This window comes from Pangasianodon hypophthalmus, chromosome 26 (genome assembly GCF_027358585.1).
Source record: "Pangasianodon hypophthalmus isolate fPanHyp1 chromosome 26, fPanHyp1.pri, whole genome shotgun sequence".
Lineage (NCBI taxonomy): Eukaryota > Metazoa > Chordata > Actinopteri > Siluriformes > Pangasiidae > Pangasianodon > Pangasianodon hypophthalmus.
The window spans coordinates 20,275,253-20,293,416 of NC_069735.1; the positions used below are offsets into that span (position 1 = coordinate 20,275,253).

The 18,164-nt window shown below is 42.3% G+C and overlaps 4 protein-coding genes across 4 annotated transcripts; all 4 read left to right on the forward strand.

Moving 5' to 3' along the window:
- The first annotated feature begins 8 nt into the window (after positions 1-8).
- Positions 9-6,229, forward strand: LOC128317519 (mesothelin-like protein). The gene is made up of 16 exons (XM_053229725.1): positions 9-173; positions 1,530-1,720; positions 1,932-2,022; positions 2,134-2,233; positions 2,327-2,499; positions 2,799-2,954; positions 3,492-3,625; positions 3,744-3,877; positions 4,118-4,212; positions 4,314-4,483; positions 4,571-4,655; positions 4,752-4,898; positions 4,988-5,196; positions 5,298-5,401; positions 5,561-5,679; positions 5,842-6,229. The coding sequence occupies exons 1-16, from the start codon at positions 9-11 to the stop codon at positions 6,091-6,093; spliced, it is 2,325 nt and encodes a 774-aa protein (XP_053085700.1). The 3' UTR covers positions 6,094-6,229.
- Positions 6,149-7,567, forward strand: LOC128317524 (uncharacterized). Its single transcript, XM_053229731.1, has 5 exons — positions 6,149-6,354; positions 6,444-6,544; positions 6,778-6,896; positions 7,021-7,146; positions 7,249-7,567. Exons 1-5 carry the CDS (start codon positions 6,149-6,151, stop codon positions 7,444-7,446), a joined length of 750 nt encoding a protein of 249 aa, XP_053085706.1. The 3' UTR covers positions 7,447-7,567.
- Positions 7,421-12,006, forward strand: LOC128317521 (uncharacterized). Its single transcript, XM_053229727.1, has 10 exons — positions 7,421-7,692; positions 7,858-7,988; positions 8,187-8,311; positions 8,448-8,565; positions 8,643-8,855; positions 10,706-10,876; positions 11,069-11,206; positions 11,388-11,437; positions 11,624-11,756; positions 11,878-12,006. Exons 1-10 carry the CDS (start codon positions 7,554-7,556, stop codon positions 12,004-12,006), a joined length of 1,347 nt encoding a protein of 448 aa, XP_053085702.1. The 5' UTR covers positions 7,421-7,553.
- A 49-nt stretch (positions 12,007-12,055) lies between these two features.
- LOC128317518 (mesothelin-like protein) lies at positions 12,056-18,131 on the forward strand. Its single transcript, XM_053229724.1, has 16 exons — positions 12,056-12,220; positions 13,577-13,767; positions 13,979-14,069; positions 14,181-14,280; positions 14,374-14,546; positions 14,846-15,001; positions 15,535-15,668; positions 15,787-15,920; positions 16,157-16,251; positions 16,353-16,522; positions 16,610-16,694; positions 16,791-16,937; positions 17,025-17,233; positions 17,335-17,438; positions 17,598-17,716; positions 17,879-18,131. Exons 1-16 carry the CDS (start codon positions 12,056-12,058, stop codon positions 18,128-18,130), a joined length of 2,325 nt encoding a protein of 774 aa, XP_053085699.1. The 3' UTR covers position 18,131.
- Positions 18,132-18,164: the final 33 nt, after the last annotated feature.

Genomic DNA, 18,164 nt, shown 5'->3' on the forward strand with positions numbered 1-18,164 from the left:
TTAAGAATATGGGTCATATGCTATCTGTAATGTGTGTGTGTTGTAGCTATGAGAAGATACAGAAGGAGAACTGCCAGTCATATTTCAGTGCCGTGGGCAGAGCAGATTTCTCCGTTCTTTCCCACAGCCTTGACAAAAAGACCATCCTGTTCAATGATGCAAAGGACTGCCTGGTAAAACATACACAATAACATGTTCATAGACCAACACTCAATATTAGCACTTAAATGTTATGGAAAACAAGTCACCCAATCTTTCAATCAATTTGTGTCTCATGAAATTCCAATGTTGAAATATACATTTACAGCATTTATCAGATTCCCTTCTACAGAGTGACTTACATTAGTGCTTTGTGCCCTATCAAAAACATATATTAATATGCTAATTCACTAGGTCTATGAATAGGAAGTAAGAATACCATTCCGCTGAAACTGTATTGGTGGTTAGTACAGAATAAAAAACAGAGACAAAAGACAAGGGATTTGTTTAATGGAAGTTTTAATACAAGGGCTTGGTGAAGAGTTGGGTCTTGAGTTTTTTTAGTTTGAAGACAGCCAGTGAGTATGGTAGAGAGTGGGCTGTGATAAGTGCCTTCAGGTATGCATGTGCTTGTCCGTTTTTGTCTTTGTGTTTTAAATCTGATGCAGTAGCAACAGAAAGCCAGTGGAGGGAGCACAGCTCTGGGTTGGTGTGGGAGAATGTGGAAAGGTTGAAAACAAGTCTGGCAGCTGCACTCTTGAACAGTTGCAGCGGGCGGGTGGTATGCAGGGGCAGAACTGCGACATTCAGTAGTCCAGTCTCAAGATGATGAGGGAATGAACAAGCACCTGAGTGAGCTTTGTGGATAGAAATGGCCTCAAGATCCTCCTGATGTTAGCAGTCAGCTTAGCAATATGAGTAGTGAAGGACAATTGATTGTCCAGAAATACCCCAAGGTTGCATGCATTGTGAGGTGTTGAGATCTGAGAGTTGTCCATGGAGATCTCAAGATCTTGATGTGGGCGTGCATCTCCACAACAGCAACACTCTGGCCAGCACTCAGTCTTGCTGGGATTTAGTTTCAGCTGAGGAGCTGCCATCTACTACATGCTCTATTCAGAAAAATGATTGTCTATAGGAGGAAAGGAGAGGATGCATCAAGTGTCATCAGCATAGCAGTCATATGAAAATCCACGTGAGCAAAGTTCAATTCCGACTGTGACATAGAACAACAATAGAATGCTTTTGGGTGGTTCCCAGATCAGGAATTGTACTCAGGTTTTCTGACCTCTAAATACTGAAAAGAAAGTTTTGGGCATAGAGGGTGCAGTGATGGAAATCGCTCAGTCACTCAGGAGACACTAAACTGTCTCGAGGCAAACGCAACATTTCAGACAAGAACTCCAAATCTCTGAGATCATAATTCAACATATTCAAACATAAGACAGTCAGAGATCTTGACACTAAACATTGGAATCCTCACAAGAACCCCCGTTCTTACAGATTCTGCGTTTTAATGTGACACTCCTTCGTGGTTTTTGACATTGTAGGGTATATCTGGTGTGAGCCTGACCAGTTATCAGGTGGAGGTTCTGGGGAATATGGCCTGCACACTGGACTCCTCCTACATCCAGAACTCTCACCCTCTCATGTTGGAGAAACTGAAGAACTGTGGAGATCTTTCTGATTCTCAGATCACTGCTGTACAGTCTTTGCTCCTCAGTGGGAACACCGCTTATGGGTGAGACAGAGATTTTTGCAGATCAGTGCATACCTTTGAATTTGGTTGAGCTGTAGAAAAATATTTCTGAACCGTAACTGCATTTAAATTGTTCTAATAATGTTAGACTTGGTGTTAAAATGGCATAAACCAAATGCAATGATTTGTGTCTATAACTGTATTGTATTAGATATGAATAAGATCTCATAGACATTTTTTTTTTCTTAATCAGTAATCCCTCAACGTGGAATGAGCAGACCGTGGAGCAAATCGGCATCCTGGCTGTCTATTTCAAATCAGACCTCTGCAACACACTTAGCTTTGTATGTAAAACTGTTCAGTTTTAAATTTGCGCTTGTGATTGATTTATTGACCCAATGTTAGACCTTTTGGGACTAATTTAATGTTATGTCTGTGTGTGTGCATTGTTGAAGAATGTAAGGAGGAAGTTCTTTTCAGTCCTGAGGAAGCAGAAGATCCCGATGAAGAAGCTGAGGACATTCTTTACAGAATGCAACTCAGAAAGTGCTACAGGTAACAGTACTTTACAGTGTAAAAAGCACTGAGATACAGGGATATATTTTAGATTCTGTCCTTCAGTGATTAACTTTGTTCTGTGTCTAACAGTGAGCAACATCACAGCGGTGACAATTGCAGATGCGTCGTTTCCTTTCGGCTTTAACTCCACCCAGTTTGATCTGTATCTGGACATCGCTGTCCTGCAGAACAACCTGGCAGCCATCACTGAGAAAGTGGTGGACACCAGCCTCCAGACCGTCATTCTGAACAAGTTAAACCAGGTCAGCAGCACTGAACACTGTGACACTGGGACTCTTTAGCACTACAGTAGCACTACACGAAAGAGGAGGTTGTTTGTGCCTTTCAGTCATAAAATTCTGACATTACTGACAGTGTCGGTTTAAATATGATACTTGCATATTGTATGTTTTGAAAATGTACCCCTGTCAAACAGGGTTTGTTTTTGTGTTGTGAGTTTAATGTCTGTCTTTGCGTGCGTGGTGGATTCACCCACACAACATTTTGGACAGTGTGTGTTAGGTGGTATATAATAAATTGTTGATTTTGTGTGCATGTGTAGATTTACCCATCAGGCCTTACTGATGGTGTGCTGCAGCTACTGGGATCCGCTTCTCGTGTGGCCACTATTGATGACATTAGCAAGTGGAACATTACCATAATTGACACACTGTCTTCTTTAATAGACTCAAATGATGGACTCTGGGAACCAGAAAAGGTAATAGAAGGGTGTGTGTGTGTGTGTGTGTGTGTGTGTGTGAGACCAGTAAAAAATTTTTTGGATTGATTACTACTGTGGGTACAACCACAGTGTTGTCTTCATGTGTATTACAACCAATTTGTGAATTAAGACCATGTTTTCAACACCTCTGGGAGAAACAGAGAAAGAGATTGAGATCGTCTGAGATCCTTCAAAGACAGTGAGACAATATCTGCCATCCTTCATAGAGGGTGAGAGGGATTATCTCTGATCCTTCAGAGAGAGGGAGAGAGAGCGTCTCTGATCCTTCAGAGAGAGAGAGAGAGAGAGAGAGAGAGAGAGAGAGAGAAATTTTAGTATGAAGGGAAGTGTTTACATTTCCTACAGTTGGTGTAGAAGAAGAAGGTGGAGCTCCAGGTCTGGTCTTTATCTTAAACTTAAAGTATGTCAGAGCTTGTTTAAACCAGTAATAGATCAAAACCATACTAGTTAAGCATTTTCAATCCTCAGACACTGATGTGCTTGCTACTAGAATAATGTTTGTGTATTTTGTAGAGTAAAGCGGTTATTATGAGGTATCTGAGCATGGGGAATCGCTCTCTGGGAAGTGCTGAAATAAATGCAGTTGGTTCCAACATCTGTACTTTAAACATCAGTGTACTGGAAAATATCAATGCTGAGAGCCTAAAGTAAGTACAAACTCACAGGTACATACTGTACATACACAAACATGGATGAATAAAGAGATTTGAGAATAATTTGAGTGCATTATTGCTCATATAGTTTGCATTTTTTTTCTCTATGTAGGGAGGTCCTGTTTCCAGATCTTTCCTCATGTACCACTGAACAGAAATCCGCTCTGTACATCACAGCCAACACTTCATTCAGCAATCAGCGCAGCAATGCCAAAACATACTACCAAATTATGAGACCTTACCTGGGTAAAACAATCATCCACATACACAGAAATACTAAACACACACACAGGTGTAGTGTTTTAGAACAGTAGTAGTTGGATTGAATGAAAAGTACGCATGCACAAACGCATGCACATATGCACACCCGCATCCACCCACACACACACACACACACACACACACACCCACACACCATGAATTTAGTTGTTAACATGTGTGTGTGTGTGTGTGTGTGTGTGTGTGTGTGTGTGTGTGTGTGTATAGGTGGAGCTCCTGTGGAGGATATACAAGCTCTTTCTACCCAGAACATCAGTATGGACATCACCATATTCATTAGTCTGGACCCTGCTGTTCTCAAGGTATAAAACATTAAATGAACATAGTGGATGCTTGAGTTATAAGAAGTAAAATAAAGAAAACTGCAGATGAACTTGATGAAAACTGTTTTTGTGTGTGCCAGATCTTGAATGTGAGCACAGTGAGGGATCTAATGGGGGTAAACATAGCTGATCTGAAGCTGTTTGAGAACTCCTCAGTGGTTCAGTCCTGGGTGTCACGACAGAACCAATCTGATCTGAGCACACTGAATCTTGGCATCATCAACCACAACCCTTGTTATGGTGTAGACAGGTGAGCTTTTTTATCAAATGGAAAAGGAGCAAACTTTATAGAGAAAGTTTTTAGTAGATGTATAACATTATTCTTTGTTCTGCACAGTCACCCACTTGATAGCGAGTTCGCATCTGGAAATGTTTCTGCAGTACTGTGTAACTTCAGCATTCCTGCCTATGCCTGTTCATCAGTGAGTCCTCTATGAACAAAATACCTCTCCTCAGGTTCAGTCCTTTTACGCAGAAGATGAGTTGACCACAGAACCCTCTGTTTCTTGTCTTTCAAGGTTGTTGTTCTATCCTCTGATGATCTGGCCACACTGCTCACATGCAAACTGCCAAGCAGCCTGAACTACTCTAAAGGCGCTTGGAAGCTTTTCTTCCAGAATTTTCCTGGACCTTTGGATGATGTACTGGACAGGTTTTCAAACATGGTATGAAAATTTGATTGGCGCTGTAGTGAAAAAAAAAACAAAAACATTTGTGCACTGCTATGCACTGAAGTATGTACTCATTCATGTAGACCCACAGCAGCATTCGGCCTGACCCAAATATACTTGATGCCATCTGGGAGGTGATAATCAAGGACTTCACTGCAGCACAGCTGATGAATGCCACTTTCATCACTGAGTGGTTCCAGATGAGGCTCAGACCATTTTTGTCATCAGTGTCCACAGACTTTCTGTCCAGCCTCAGTTCCAAAAGCTTCAGCTGTGAGAGCTACCAGGCTGTGTAAGTATGGACAATGGAATTTTAGAACTCCACGTGTGTTATTTAGGACATGAAGATGAAGTAATTCATGACAAAATCTGATCTGTTCTCATCCAACTTAGGGTGGAAGCTCTTAGCAGTCAGGAATCACTCATGAAAGAGGAACAGAAGCAGTTGGTCTTTACTTCATTCATCTTTCCCTTCCTGTCAAGAGTTGACCTCCCAGGTACATAGGCCCCTTTTAATTGTTCTACTAGAGAAAGCTGGCAGTCTTATACTTCTTTTAGCCTGTTGAGATTAAGCCAATTGATTGCCTGAATGAAATAAACCAAGAGCCCTTGAGAATGTTCTGATTAATTTAACTAATGGTCTGTGATCTTTTCAGACCCTGGCTGTCGTTCCAACACTTCTGGCAGCAATAAGTGGCTTGAAAAGAACCTTGGCAATTTCTCCAATTATGCCCCCTTGGAAAAGCTCAAAATTCTAAATGCAAATTTCTCCAGCGTGAGTAACATCAAAGTTGCACCAACTCTATGTTTCTTGTGAGTTTGCAATTGACGATAGTAGTACCAGTTGGCCTCTGGATTTTGGGGGAGAGGGCAGGCAGCTGCTGTACCACTGAGCTGGTGTGAACAGAATATGTGAAATGCATGTTTTGTCCTGCAGGTTGCAGTGTTAGGCTTACTGTCCAGTGAGCAGAAGGCACAGTTCATCTTGCAGCCGGATTCAGGAGTGTTGGGAAATGACTCTGTGTTTAGAGAGGTGTTTAGCAGTGCGATCACATCTTTAGATCGGAATCAACTTGGCAGCTTCTTGACAGTCTTCCACCAGACTGCAATACAAGTGAGGATCTCTGTAGTCTACAAACCAGGGCACATTTCTTTTCGCAATAAGACACGTTTATTCTATGCATACTAATTGATGGAGTCCGAGTGTGTCCAGACTGTTAATCCGTGCTGCTGTGTGTTTGCAGATGAACATGACTAGCATTCCTTCAGCAATATCAGACACCATTCTGAACATGACACTCTTGGATCTGGTGCCTCACTTCCAAAGTTTCAGCCCTGGGGACTTTGCCCTGTGGTTCCAGACTTACCTTTCCTTCTTCCTTCCTGGGATTGGTCCAAACACCCTGTCGATCATCCCCATGAACATCAGCTGTGACTCCTACAGAGAGATGTGAGCTCCTCCTCAACATGAACGCACAGATCTATTCTTTACTTTCTTTGATTTTTAACTTGTTGACTTCTATGTCGTTGTGTTTACAGAGTGAAAGGACTTGATAATGTGTACAGTGACCTCTCTGCAACACAGTCCGACACTGTCTTCAATTACACACAAGACTATCTCAAGTACCAGTCCAGCCAAGGTGTGTCTCTGTGTGTGTGTGTGTGTGTGTGTGTGTGTGTGTGTTTCAAGTGTGCGTGTTCTTGCTTGTGTATTTGCTGACTCAGCCTAGTCCAGTGTGCAGGCAGTGATCAGTAGATGTGATTGGCAGATGAAGAATTTGGGCTAAGTCAGGAGTGTCCCACATTCACTGGTCTAATATCAATCCGAATTCACCACAGACTTTTTTCATTAGTGCCCTATATTGCCTCACAGGCCTGAGCTGCTACGGCAGAGGAAGCTTCTACGTGTTCCTGAAACAGATGTTCCTCAATTTTGGATTCCCTGACCTGAAAGATTTCCTGTCTCTGATCCCAGCTGACCGACAGGCAGAGGTATTTCTGCTCTATAACACTGATCGTGTCAGTGAGTCGCTCACTAATAGTTTAAGCGGCAGCCAATGAGCTGTCAACATCTCCCTCTGTAACGAGTGCGTTGTCTCTGCTCTGTGTCCTCTAGCTTTTGGGCTCCATCTCTCCGGAAGAACTCAGCGAGTTTCTGAACAGGCCAAACACAGTCATTGATGGTTCTGAGCTCTGCACACTCCTCAACAACTACAATAGAACCAATCAATACCTGGAGATGGTACACCTGTCTTCATTTCACCTACCCTTTTAGTCCATGTGGATTACTTGCCTTTATTATATCAGGATTAGCTCATAGAATAATCCCTGTTTCTCTCTACAGGGGTCTGTTTTATCCTCAGCTTTGGCCAGCCACACGTTGGGGTGTGTGTGGCCTCGTGCTCTCAATGCCTCGTCTCAGGCTGATGTAGAACAGTGGTTTAATGTCACCGTGGTTCACTACCTGCCCTACCTCAGTTCTCAGCTCATCAGCTCTGCCCAGCTCAGTGGCGCCTCCTGTCTGTCATACAGGAAACTGTGAGTATTTGTTTGATGTACCATTACACAGGGTTGTCAGCACAAACACTGCCCCCTGTCTCTTGGCTAAAAAATTGAGGATCTGTACTAAAATCACTTCTATATGTATATATGTATGTATGTATAAATGTGTGTTTGTGTGTGCTTGTGAGCAGGGTGTCTATCCTGGGGGACAACTACAATTTTTCCACAACTGATTTCACCCCAGCTGATGTGTATAGCTCCATAAAAGTGTATCTGAACAGCAGCGGTAAGAATAACTATATCTCTCTTCTCTCTCTCTCTCTCTCTCTCTCTCTCTCTGCTGAATAGTACTGCATATCCTTCAATCCAAGCAATCCATGCTTCATTTCCTATAATTGTGTGTGCACAGTATGTGAGTCTCAACATAACTATCTGTATGTGTATCTTGCAGATGGCAGCCCCCGCTGCTATAACTCCTCAGATCCTCTTCTGAACTCCACCGCCTGGTTTGCTGACAACATCGGATTCTTCATCACTTTCATTAACCTCGCTGACCTGCAGTCATTCCTAACAGGAAACATGGTAACATACTAACACACACACACACACACACACAAACTCACACACCAACAACAAACATACCTGTAATCATACATGTTAGTCATTCAGACATTTACACACATGATTATTTCTGATCATCTACATATAATGTATTATCTACCTAACACAACACACACCCATAGTGACGTATTAATGTGTGTGTTTTATTGTGTCCTTTAGACGAGTGCGTTCCTGCAGAACGCAGAAAATCTTCAGCTGTTCAACAACTCAGGAATTTCAGCCAGTGTCCTGGAGTACTACACAACAGAGTTATACATCCAGAATCCTGACTTCAGCCCACTCGGGTAACACTCCACACTAACAACTACTTATTCTATTTATTCATCCAGCCTCATCAATTCAACCCCCTTAGGTAACGGACTACATACAAGGATAAATATCTTTGTACGCATTTTTAAAAGGTTGTTTGTGATCTTTTAGATTGCCAGCTGAGCTGCTGTGTCGAACTCCTTCCTCCATGTTTGTTCACCTTGGAGATGCAGACATCAAGACCATCCTGACGAGCATCAACAACTTCTGCACAGAAATGAATCCAGAGGTGATCGATCAATGAGACCCTGTCAGTCAGTTATTCTGTCAAAGTGCAAGCTAACTATAATCCTCTTCTCCTCTCAGGTCACAGCGGTGCTGGTAGCAAAGTTCCCCAATGTATCTGCATCCACCATCCAATCTTTGGGCAGCCAGTGTGTGGGCCTGACTGTGGGCCAGATAAGCTCCACCCCCTCCAGTGTGATAAACAGTGCTCTGTCTACACTCAGTAACATCAGTGGCTGGGACCAGGGCCAAGTGAATGCCCTGATCCAGAGCATCATTAGTGCGGGCTTTAATGTGAGTGTACACTGTACACTTGTCAAGAACGTCAGTCTACGATACTGGAAGCGAGACCAAGTCTGTTTAGAGCAATTTCACCAAATCCCCCTGTAAAGAACAAATTTGTATTGCTGTTCAAATACTAACCAACTACACTTTACAGTCAGGTCCAGAAATATTGCGACATCGACACAATCCTAACATTTACACACCACAATGGATTTCAACTGAAACGAACAAGATGTGCTTCAACTGCAGACTGTCAGCTTTAATTTGAGGGTATTTACATCCAAATCAGGTGAACGGTGTAGGATTTACAACAGTTTGCATATGTGCCTCCCACTTGTTAAGGGACCAAAAGTAATGGGGCAGAATAATAATCATAAATCAAACTTTCACTTTTTAATACTTGGTTGCAAATCCTTTCCAGTCAATTACAGCCCGAAGTCTGGAACGCATAGACATCACCAGACGCTGGGTTTCATCCCTGGTGATGCTCTGCCAGGCCTCTACTGCAACTGTCTTCAGTTCCTGCTTGTTCTTGGGGCATTTTCCCTTCAGTTTTGTCTTCAGCAAGTGAAATGCATGCTCAATCGGATTCAGGTCAGGTGATTGACTTGGCCATTGCATAACAATCCACTTCTTTCCCTTCAAAAACTCTTTGGTTGCTTTTGCAGTATGCTTTGGGTCATTGTCCATCTGCACTGTGAAGCGCCGTCCAATGAGTTCTGAAGCATTTGGCTGAATATGAGCAGATAATATTGCCCGAAACACTTCAGAATTCATCCTGCTGCTTTTGTCAGCAGTCACATCATCAATAAATACAAGAGAACCAGTTCCATTGGCAGCCATACATGCCCACGCCATGACACTACCACCACCATGCTTCACTGATGAGGTGGTATGCTTAGGATCATGAGCAGTTTCGTTCCTTCTCCATACTCTTCTCTTCCCATCACTCTGGTACAAGTTGATCTTGGTCTCATCTGTCCATAGGATGTTGTTCCAGAACTGTGAAGGCTTTTTTAGATGTCGTTTGGCAAACTCTAATCTGGCCTTCCTGTTTTTGACGCTCACCAATGGTTTACGTCTTGTGGTGAACACTCTGGTGAAGTCTTCTCTTGATTGTAGACTTTGACACACATACACCTACCTCCTGGAGAGTGTTCTTGATCTGGCCAACTGTTGTGAAGGGTGTTTTCTTCACCAGGGAAAGAATTCTTCGGTCATCCACCACAGTTGTTTTCCGTGGTCTTCCGGGTCTTTTGGTGTTGCTGAGCTCACCGGTGCTTTCCTTCTTTTTAAGAATGTTCCAAACAGTTGTTTTGGCCACGCCTAATGTTTTTGCTATCTCTCTGATGGGTTTGTTTTGTTTTTTCAGCCTAATGATGGCTTGCTTCACTGATAGGGACAGCTCTTTGGATCTCATCTTGAGAGATGACAGCAAAAGATTCCAAATGCAAATAGCACACTTGAAATGAGCTCTGGACCTTTTATCTGCTCATTGCAATTGGGATAATGAGGGAATAACACACACCTGGCCATGGAAGAGCTGAGAAGCCAATTGTCCCATTACTTTTGGTCCCTTAACAAGTGGGAGGCACATATGCAAACTGTTCACCTGATTTGGATGTAAATACCCTCAAATTAAAGCTGTTTCATTTGAAATCCATTGTGGTGGTGTATAGAGCCAAAAATGTTAGAATTGTGTCGATGTCCCAATATTTATGGACGTGACTGTATATAAAGAAAAGTGCTGTAATTTAAATACTCCCTTAAATACTCCCTGCGTTCAGATCGAAAACAGCAGATTCATATTTTTTTTTTCCTTTTTTTAAAGTTGAAGATCTGATTGTTTTGCCTCACAGATCAGCAGTGCCTCCTCTCTGGAGTCCCTGGGAACACTCCTCGGTGGCGTTCCCTCTGCAACCATCTCCATCATCCCATCGTCTCAGCTTCTGTCTTTATCGCAGAATCCAGCATTCATCAATAACATTCTGTCAGCACCAGTTATTCTGCAAAAGACATTTGTCCAGAAGGTATTCTCTCTCTTACACACACAGAACACATGCACACACACATGCAAAATACATTACAGCACATTACTGAAATGGAGATTTACATTACTGTGTTCTATACCAGTTTAATTTAATTTAAAATCAATCCTTTGTTCAGAATGCAGTTTGTTTAGTCTGGAAAAGTTGAAGGTCTGCTCCCACACTTTCTCCCAGGTAATCTCTGTAGACCAAACTGAAGTGCTACAGAATGTTCCGGATGCACTCGTGATGTATATTCCACTTGTTCTACTGACCTCACTGAGCTCTGTTGACGTTTCACTCATCAATAACAAGAGCTGGAGTCACGAACAGGTAACTGAACAGACCTACATTGTCAGAGAAATGTAAATCACTTTGTTATACTGAAAACCTAGAGTAACATGGCTTGACTGTGATCACAGCACTTACAGAGGTCTGAATTCCTGTCTAGTTTGGATCTCAGGGTGTAAAACGCATCAATAAAATTTTGAATTCTTTGTTTGATTTTTACCAGGCTATGATGTTGTTTGGTGCAGTGGCCAATGCCAGTGATAATCCAGAAGAGTGAGTTAGAAACACACACACAAACACAGCCTGACTCGCTTACATAGGCAGTGTAAATAACCACTGGGTGAACAATCCAGATAACGCATATGATTCTGCCAGAGTCCAATAAGATGTTGTGTTTTGGTTCATCAGTGTGTGTATGTCTGTGTGTGACTGTGTGTGTGTGTGTGTTTCTCCCCACAGCCTGTCAGCATCAATACTGCAGGGATTTACCTGCAGCTCACTTCAGACTCTCCCACAGCAGAAAGCCAAAGATCTAGTCAAAGCCTGTAGACCACGTGCAGGCAGAGACAAGGTCCTCCTGAAAGAGGCTCAGGTACATACACTCTGATATTCATTCACATTCCGCACACAGTCTGAAACAGAGGTAGCAAGTGGACCCAAACTTTTACTGGTACCTGAGATACCACACAGTCACAGTGTGTTTTGTGTTTCAGCTGACCTGCATGTACAACTACGTGAAAGACGATCCATTTGTTAGCTTTACTGACGTCCCCTCTGATATGCTTCTGTACTACAGGTGTGTAACACGTTCACGTACACAATGTACCGTATATAAAAGATAAGGCACACTTCCCCTGCATTCCCAGTTTTCAAGTATCTGAGGTTAAGAATATGGGTCATATGCTATCTGTAATGTGTGTGTGTTGTAGCTATGAGAAGATACAGAAGGAGAACTGCCAGTCATATTTCAGTGCCGTGGGCAGAGCAGATTTCTCCGTTCTTTCCCACAGCCTTGACAAAAAGACCATCCTGTTCAATGATGCAAAGGACTGCCTGGTAAAACATACACAATAACATGTTCATAGACCAACACTCAATATTAGCACTTAAATGTTATGGAAAACAAGTCACCCAATCTTTCAATCAATTTGTGTCTCATGAAATTCCAATGTTGAAATATACATTTACAGCATTTATCAGATTCCCTTCTACAGAGTGACTTACATTAGTGCTTTGTGCCCTATCAAAAACATATATTAATATGCTAATTCACTAGGTCTATGAATAGGAAGTAAGAATACCATTCCGCTGAAACTGTATTGGTGGTTAGTACAGAATAAAAAACAGAGACAAAAGACAAGGGATTTGTTTAATGGAAGTTTTAATACAAGGGCTTGGTGAAGAGTTGGGTCTTGAGTTTTTTTAGTTTGAAGACAGCCAGTGAGTATGGTAGAGAGTGGGCTGTGATAAGTGCCTTCAGGTATGCATGTGCTTGTCCGTTTTTGTCTTTGTGTTTTAAATCTGATGCAGTAGCAACAGAAAGCCAGTGGAGGGAGCACAGCTCTGGGTTGGTGTGGGAGAATGTGGAAAGGTTGAAAACAAGTCTGGCAGCTGCACTCTTGAACAGTTGCAGCGGGCGGGTGGTATGCAGGGGCAGAACTGCGACATTCAGTAGTCCAGTCTCAAGATGATGAGGGAATGAACAAGCACCTGAGTGAGCTTTGTGGATAGAAATGGCCTCAAGATCCTCCTGATGTTAGCAGTCAGCTTAGCAATATGAGTAGTGAAGGACAATTGATTGTCCAGAAATACCCCAAGGTTGCATGCATTGTGAGGTGTTGAGATCTGAGAGTTGTCCATGGAGATCTCAAGATCTTGATGTGGGCGTGCATCTCCACAACAGCAACACTCTGGCCAGCACTCAGTCTTGCTGGGATTTAGTTTCAGCTGAGGAGCTGCCATCTACTACATGCTCTATTCAGAAAAATGATTGTCTATAGGAGGAAAGGAGAGGATGCATCAAGTGTCATCAGCATAGCAGTCATATGAAAATCCACGTGAGCAAAGTTCAATTCCGACTGTGACATAGAACAACAATAGAATGCTTTTGGGTGGTTCCCAGATCAGGAATTGTACTCAGGTTTTCTGACCTCTAAATACTGAAAAGAAAGTTTTGGGCATAGAGGGTGCAGTGATGGAAATCGCTCAGTCACTCAGGAGACACTAAACTGTCTCGAGGCAAACGCAACATTTCAGACAAGAACTCCAAATCTCTGAGATCATAATTCAACATATTCAAACATAAGACAGTCAGAGATCTTGACACTAAACATTGGAATCCTCACAAGAACCCCCGTTCTTACAGATTCTGCGTTTTAATGTGACACTCCTTCGTGGTTTTTGACATTGTAGGGTATATCTGGTGTGAGCCTGACCAGTTATCAGGTGGAGGTTCTGGGGAATATGGCCTGCACACTGGACTCCTCCTACATCCAGAACTCTCACCCTCTCATGTTGGAGAAACTGAAGAACTGTGGAGATCTTTCTGATTCTCAGATCACTGCTGTACAGTCTTTGCTCCTCAGTGGGAACACCGCTTATGGGTGAGACAGAGATTTTTGCAGATCAGTGCATACCTTTGAATTTGGTTGAGCTGTAGAAAAATATTTCTGAACCGTAACTGCATTTAAATTGTTCTAATAATGTTAGACTTGGTGTTAAAATGGCATAAACCAAATGCAATGATTTGTGTCTATAACTGTATTGTATTAGATATGAATAAGATCTCATAGACATTTTTTTTTTCTTAATCAGTAATCCCTCAACGTGGAATGAGCAGACCGTGGAGCAAATCGGCATCCTGGCTGTCTATTTCAAATCAGACCTCTGCAACACACTTAGCTTTGTATGTAAAACTGTTCAGTTTTAAATTTGCGCTTGTGATTGATTTATTGACCCAATGTTAGACCTTTTGGGACTAATTTAATGTTATGTCTGTGTGTGTGCATTGTTGAAGAATGTAAGGAGGAAGTTCTTTTCAGTCCTGAGGAAGCAGAAGATCCCGATGAAGAAGCTGAGGACATTCTTTACAGAATGCAACTCAGAAAGTGCTACAGGTAACAGTACTTTACAGTGTAAAAAGCACTGAGATACAGGGATATATTTTAGATTCTGTCCTTCAGTGATTAACTTTGTTCTGTGTCTAACAGTGAGCAACATCACAGCGGTGACAATTGCAGATGCGTCGTTTCCTTTCGGCTTTAACTCCACCCAGTTTGATCTGTATCTGGACATCGCTGTCCTGCAGAACAACCTGGCAGCCATCACTGAGAAAGTGGTGGACACCAGCCTCCAGACCGTCATTCTGAACAAGTTAAACCAGGTCAGCAGCACTGAACACTGTGACACTGGGACTCTTTAGCACTACAGTAGCACTACACGAAAGAGGAGGTTGTTTGTGCCTTTCAGTCATAAAATTCTGACATTACTGACAGTGTCGGTTTAAATATGATACTTGCATATTGTATGTTTTGAAAATGTACCCCTGTCAAACAGGGTTTGTTTTTGTGTTGTGAGTTTAATGTCTGTCTTTGCGTGCGTGGTGGATTCACCCACACAACATTTTGGACAGTGTGTGTTAGGTGGTATATAATAAATTGTTGATTTTGTGTGCATGTGTAGATTTACCCATCAGGCCTTACTGATGGTGTGCTGCAGCTACTGGGATCCGCTTCTCGTGTGGCCACTATTGATGACATTAGCAAGTGGAACATTACCATAATTGACACACTGTCTTCTTTAATAGACTCAAATGATGGACTCTGGGAACCAGAAAAGGTAATAGAAGGGTGTGTGTGTGTGTGTGTGTGTGTGTGTGTGAGACCAGTAAAAAATTTTTTGGATTGATTACTACTGTGGGTACAACCACAGTGTTGTCTTCATGTGTATTACAACCAATTTGTGAATTAAGACCATGTTTTCAACACCTCTGGGAGAAACAGAGAAAGAGATTGAGATCGTCTGAGATCCTTCAAAGACAGTGAGACAATATCTGCCATCCTTCATAGAGGGTGAGAGGGATTATCTCTGATCCTTCAGAGAGAGGGAGAGAGAGCGTCTCTGATCCTTCAGAGAGAGAGAGAGAGAGAGAGAGAGAGAGAGAGAAATTTTAGTATGAAGGGAAGTGTTTACATTTCCTACAGTTGGTGTAGAAGAAGAAGGTGGAGCTCCAGGTCTGGTCTTTATCTTAAACTTAAAGTATGTCAGAGCTTGTTTAAACCAGTAATAGATCAAAACCATACTAGTTAAGCATTTTCAATCCTCAGACACTGATGTGCTTGCTACTAGAATAATGTTTGTGTATTTTGTAGAGTAAAGCGGTTATTATGAGGTATCTGAGCATGGGGAATCGCTCTCTGGGAAGTGCTGAAATAAATGCAGTTGGTTCCAACATCTGTACTTTAAACATCAGTGTACTGGAAAATATCAATGCTGAGAGCCTAAAGTAAGTACAAACTCACAGGTACATACTGTACATACACAAACATGGATGAATAAAGAGATTTGAGAATAATTTGAGTGCATTATTGCTCATATAGTTTGCATTTTTTTTCTCTATGTAGGGAGGTCCTGTTTCCAGATCTTTCCTCATGTACCACTGAACAGAAATCCGCTCTGTACATCACAGCCAACACTTCATTCAGCAATCAGCGCAGCAATGCCAAAACATACTACCAAATTATGAGACCTTACCTGGGTAAAACAATCATCCACATACACAGAAATACTAAACACACACACAGGTGTAGTGTTTTAGAACAGTAGTAGTTGGATTGAATGAAAAGTACGCATGCACAAACGCATGCACATATGCACACCCGCATCCACCCACACACACACACACACACACACACACACCCACACACCATGAATTTAGTTGTTAACATGTGTGTGTGTGTGTGTGTGTGTGTGTGTGTGTGTGTGTGTGTATAGGTGGAGCTCCTGTGGAGGATATACAAGCTCTTTCTACCCAGAACATCAGTATGGACATCACCATATTCATTAGTCTGGACCCTGCTGTTCTCAAGGTATAAAACATTAAATGAACATAGTGGATGCTTGAGTTATAAGAAGTAAAATAAAGAAAACTGCAGATGAACTTGATGAAAACTGTTTTTGTGTGTGCCAGATCTTGAATGTGAGCACAGTGAGGGATCTAATGGGGGTAAACATAGCTGATCTGAAGCTGTTTGAGAACTCCTCAGTGGTTCAGTCCTGGGTGTCACGACAGAACCAATCTGATCTGAACACACTGAATCTTGGCATCATCAACCACAACCCTTGTTATGGTGTAGACAGGTGAGCTTTTTTATCAAATGGAAAAGGAGCAAACTTTATAGAGAAAGTTTTTAGTAGATGTATAACATTATTCTTTGTTCTGCACAGTCACCCACTTGATAGCGAGTTCGCATCTGGAAATGTTTCTGCAGTACTGTGTAACTTCAGCATTCCTGCCTATGCCTGTTCATCAGTGAGTCCTCTATGAACAAAATACCTCTCCTCAGGTTCAGTCCTTTTACGCAGAAGATGAGTTGACCACAGAACCCTCTGTTTCTTGTCTTTCAAGGTTGTTGTTCTATCCTCTGATGATCTGGCCACACTGCTCACATGCAAACTGCCAAGCAGCCTGAACTACTCTAAAGGCGCTTGGAAGCTTTTCTTCCAGAATTTTCCTGGACCTTTGGATGATGTACTGGACAGGTTTTCAAACATGGTATGAAAATTTGATTGGCGCTGTAGTGGAAAAAAAAAAAAACATTTGTGCACTGCTATGCACTGAAGTATGTACTCATTCATGTAGACCCACAGCAGCATTCGGCCTGACCCAAATATACTTGATGCCATCTGGGAGGTGATAATCAAGGACTTCACTGCAGCACAGCTGATGAATGCCACTTTCATCACTGAGTGGTTCCAGATGAGGCTCAGACCATTTTTGTCATCAGTGTCCACAGACTTTCTGTCCAGCCTCAGTTCCAAAAGCTTCAGCTGTGAGAGCTACCAGGCTGTGTAAGTATGGACAATGGAATTTTAGAACTCCACGTGTGTTATTTAGGACATGAAGATGAAGTAATTCATGACAAAATCTGATCTGTTCTCATCCAACTTAGGGTGGAAGCTCTTAGCAGTCAGGAATCACTCATGAAAGAGGAACAGAAGCAGTTGGTCTTTACTTCATTCATCTTTCCCTTCCTGTCAAGAGTTGACCTCCCAGGTACATAGGCCCCTTTTAATTGTTCTACTAGAGAAAGCTGGCAGTCTTATACTTCTTTTAGCCTGTTGAGATTAAGCCAATTGATTGCCTGAATGAAATAAACCAAGAGCCCTTGAGAATGTTCTGATTAATTTAACTAATGGTCTGTGATCTTTTCAGACCCTGGCTGTCGTTCCAACACTTCTGGCAGCAATAAGTGGCTTGAAAAGAACCTTGGCAATTTCTCCAATTATGCCCCCTTGGAAAAGCTCAAAATTCTAAATGCAAATTTCTCCAGCGTGAGTAACATCAAAGTTGCACCAACTCTATGTTTCTTGTGAGTTTGCAATTGACTATAGTAGTACCAGTTGGCCTCTGGATTTTGGGGGAGAGGGCAGGCAGCTGCTGTACCACTGAGCTGGTGTGAACAGAATGTGTGAAATGCATGTTTTGTCCTGCAGGTTGCAGTGTTAGGCTTACTGTCCAGTGAGCAGAAGGCACAGTTCATCTTGCAGCCGGATTCAGGAGTGTTGGGAAATGACTCTGTGTTTAGAGAGGTGTTTAGCAGTGCGATCACATCTTTAGATCGGAATCAACTTGGCAGCTTCTTGACAGTCTTCCACCAGACTGCAATACAAGTGAGGATCTCTGTAGTCTACAAACCAGGGCACATTTCTTTTCGCAATAAGACACGTTTATTCTATGCATACTAATTGATGGAGTCCGAGTGTGTCCAGACTGTTAATC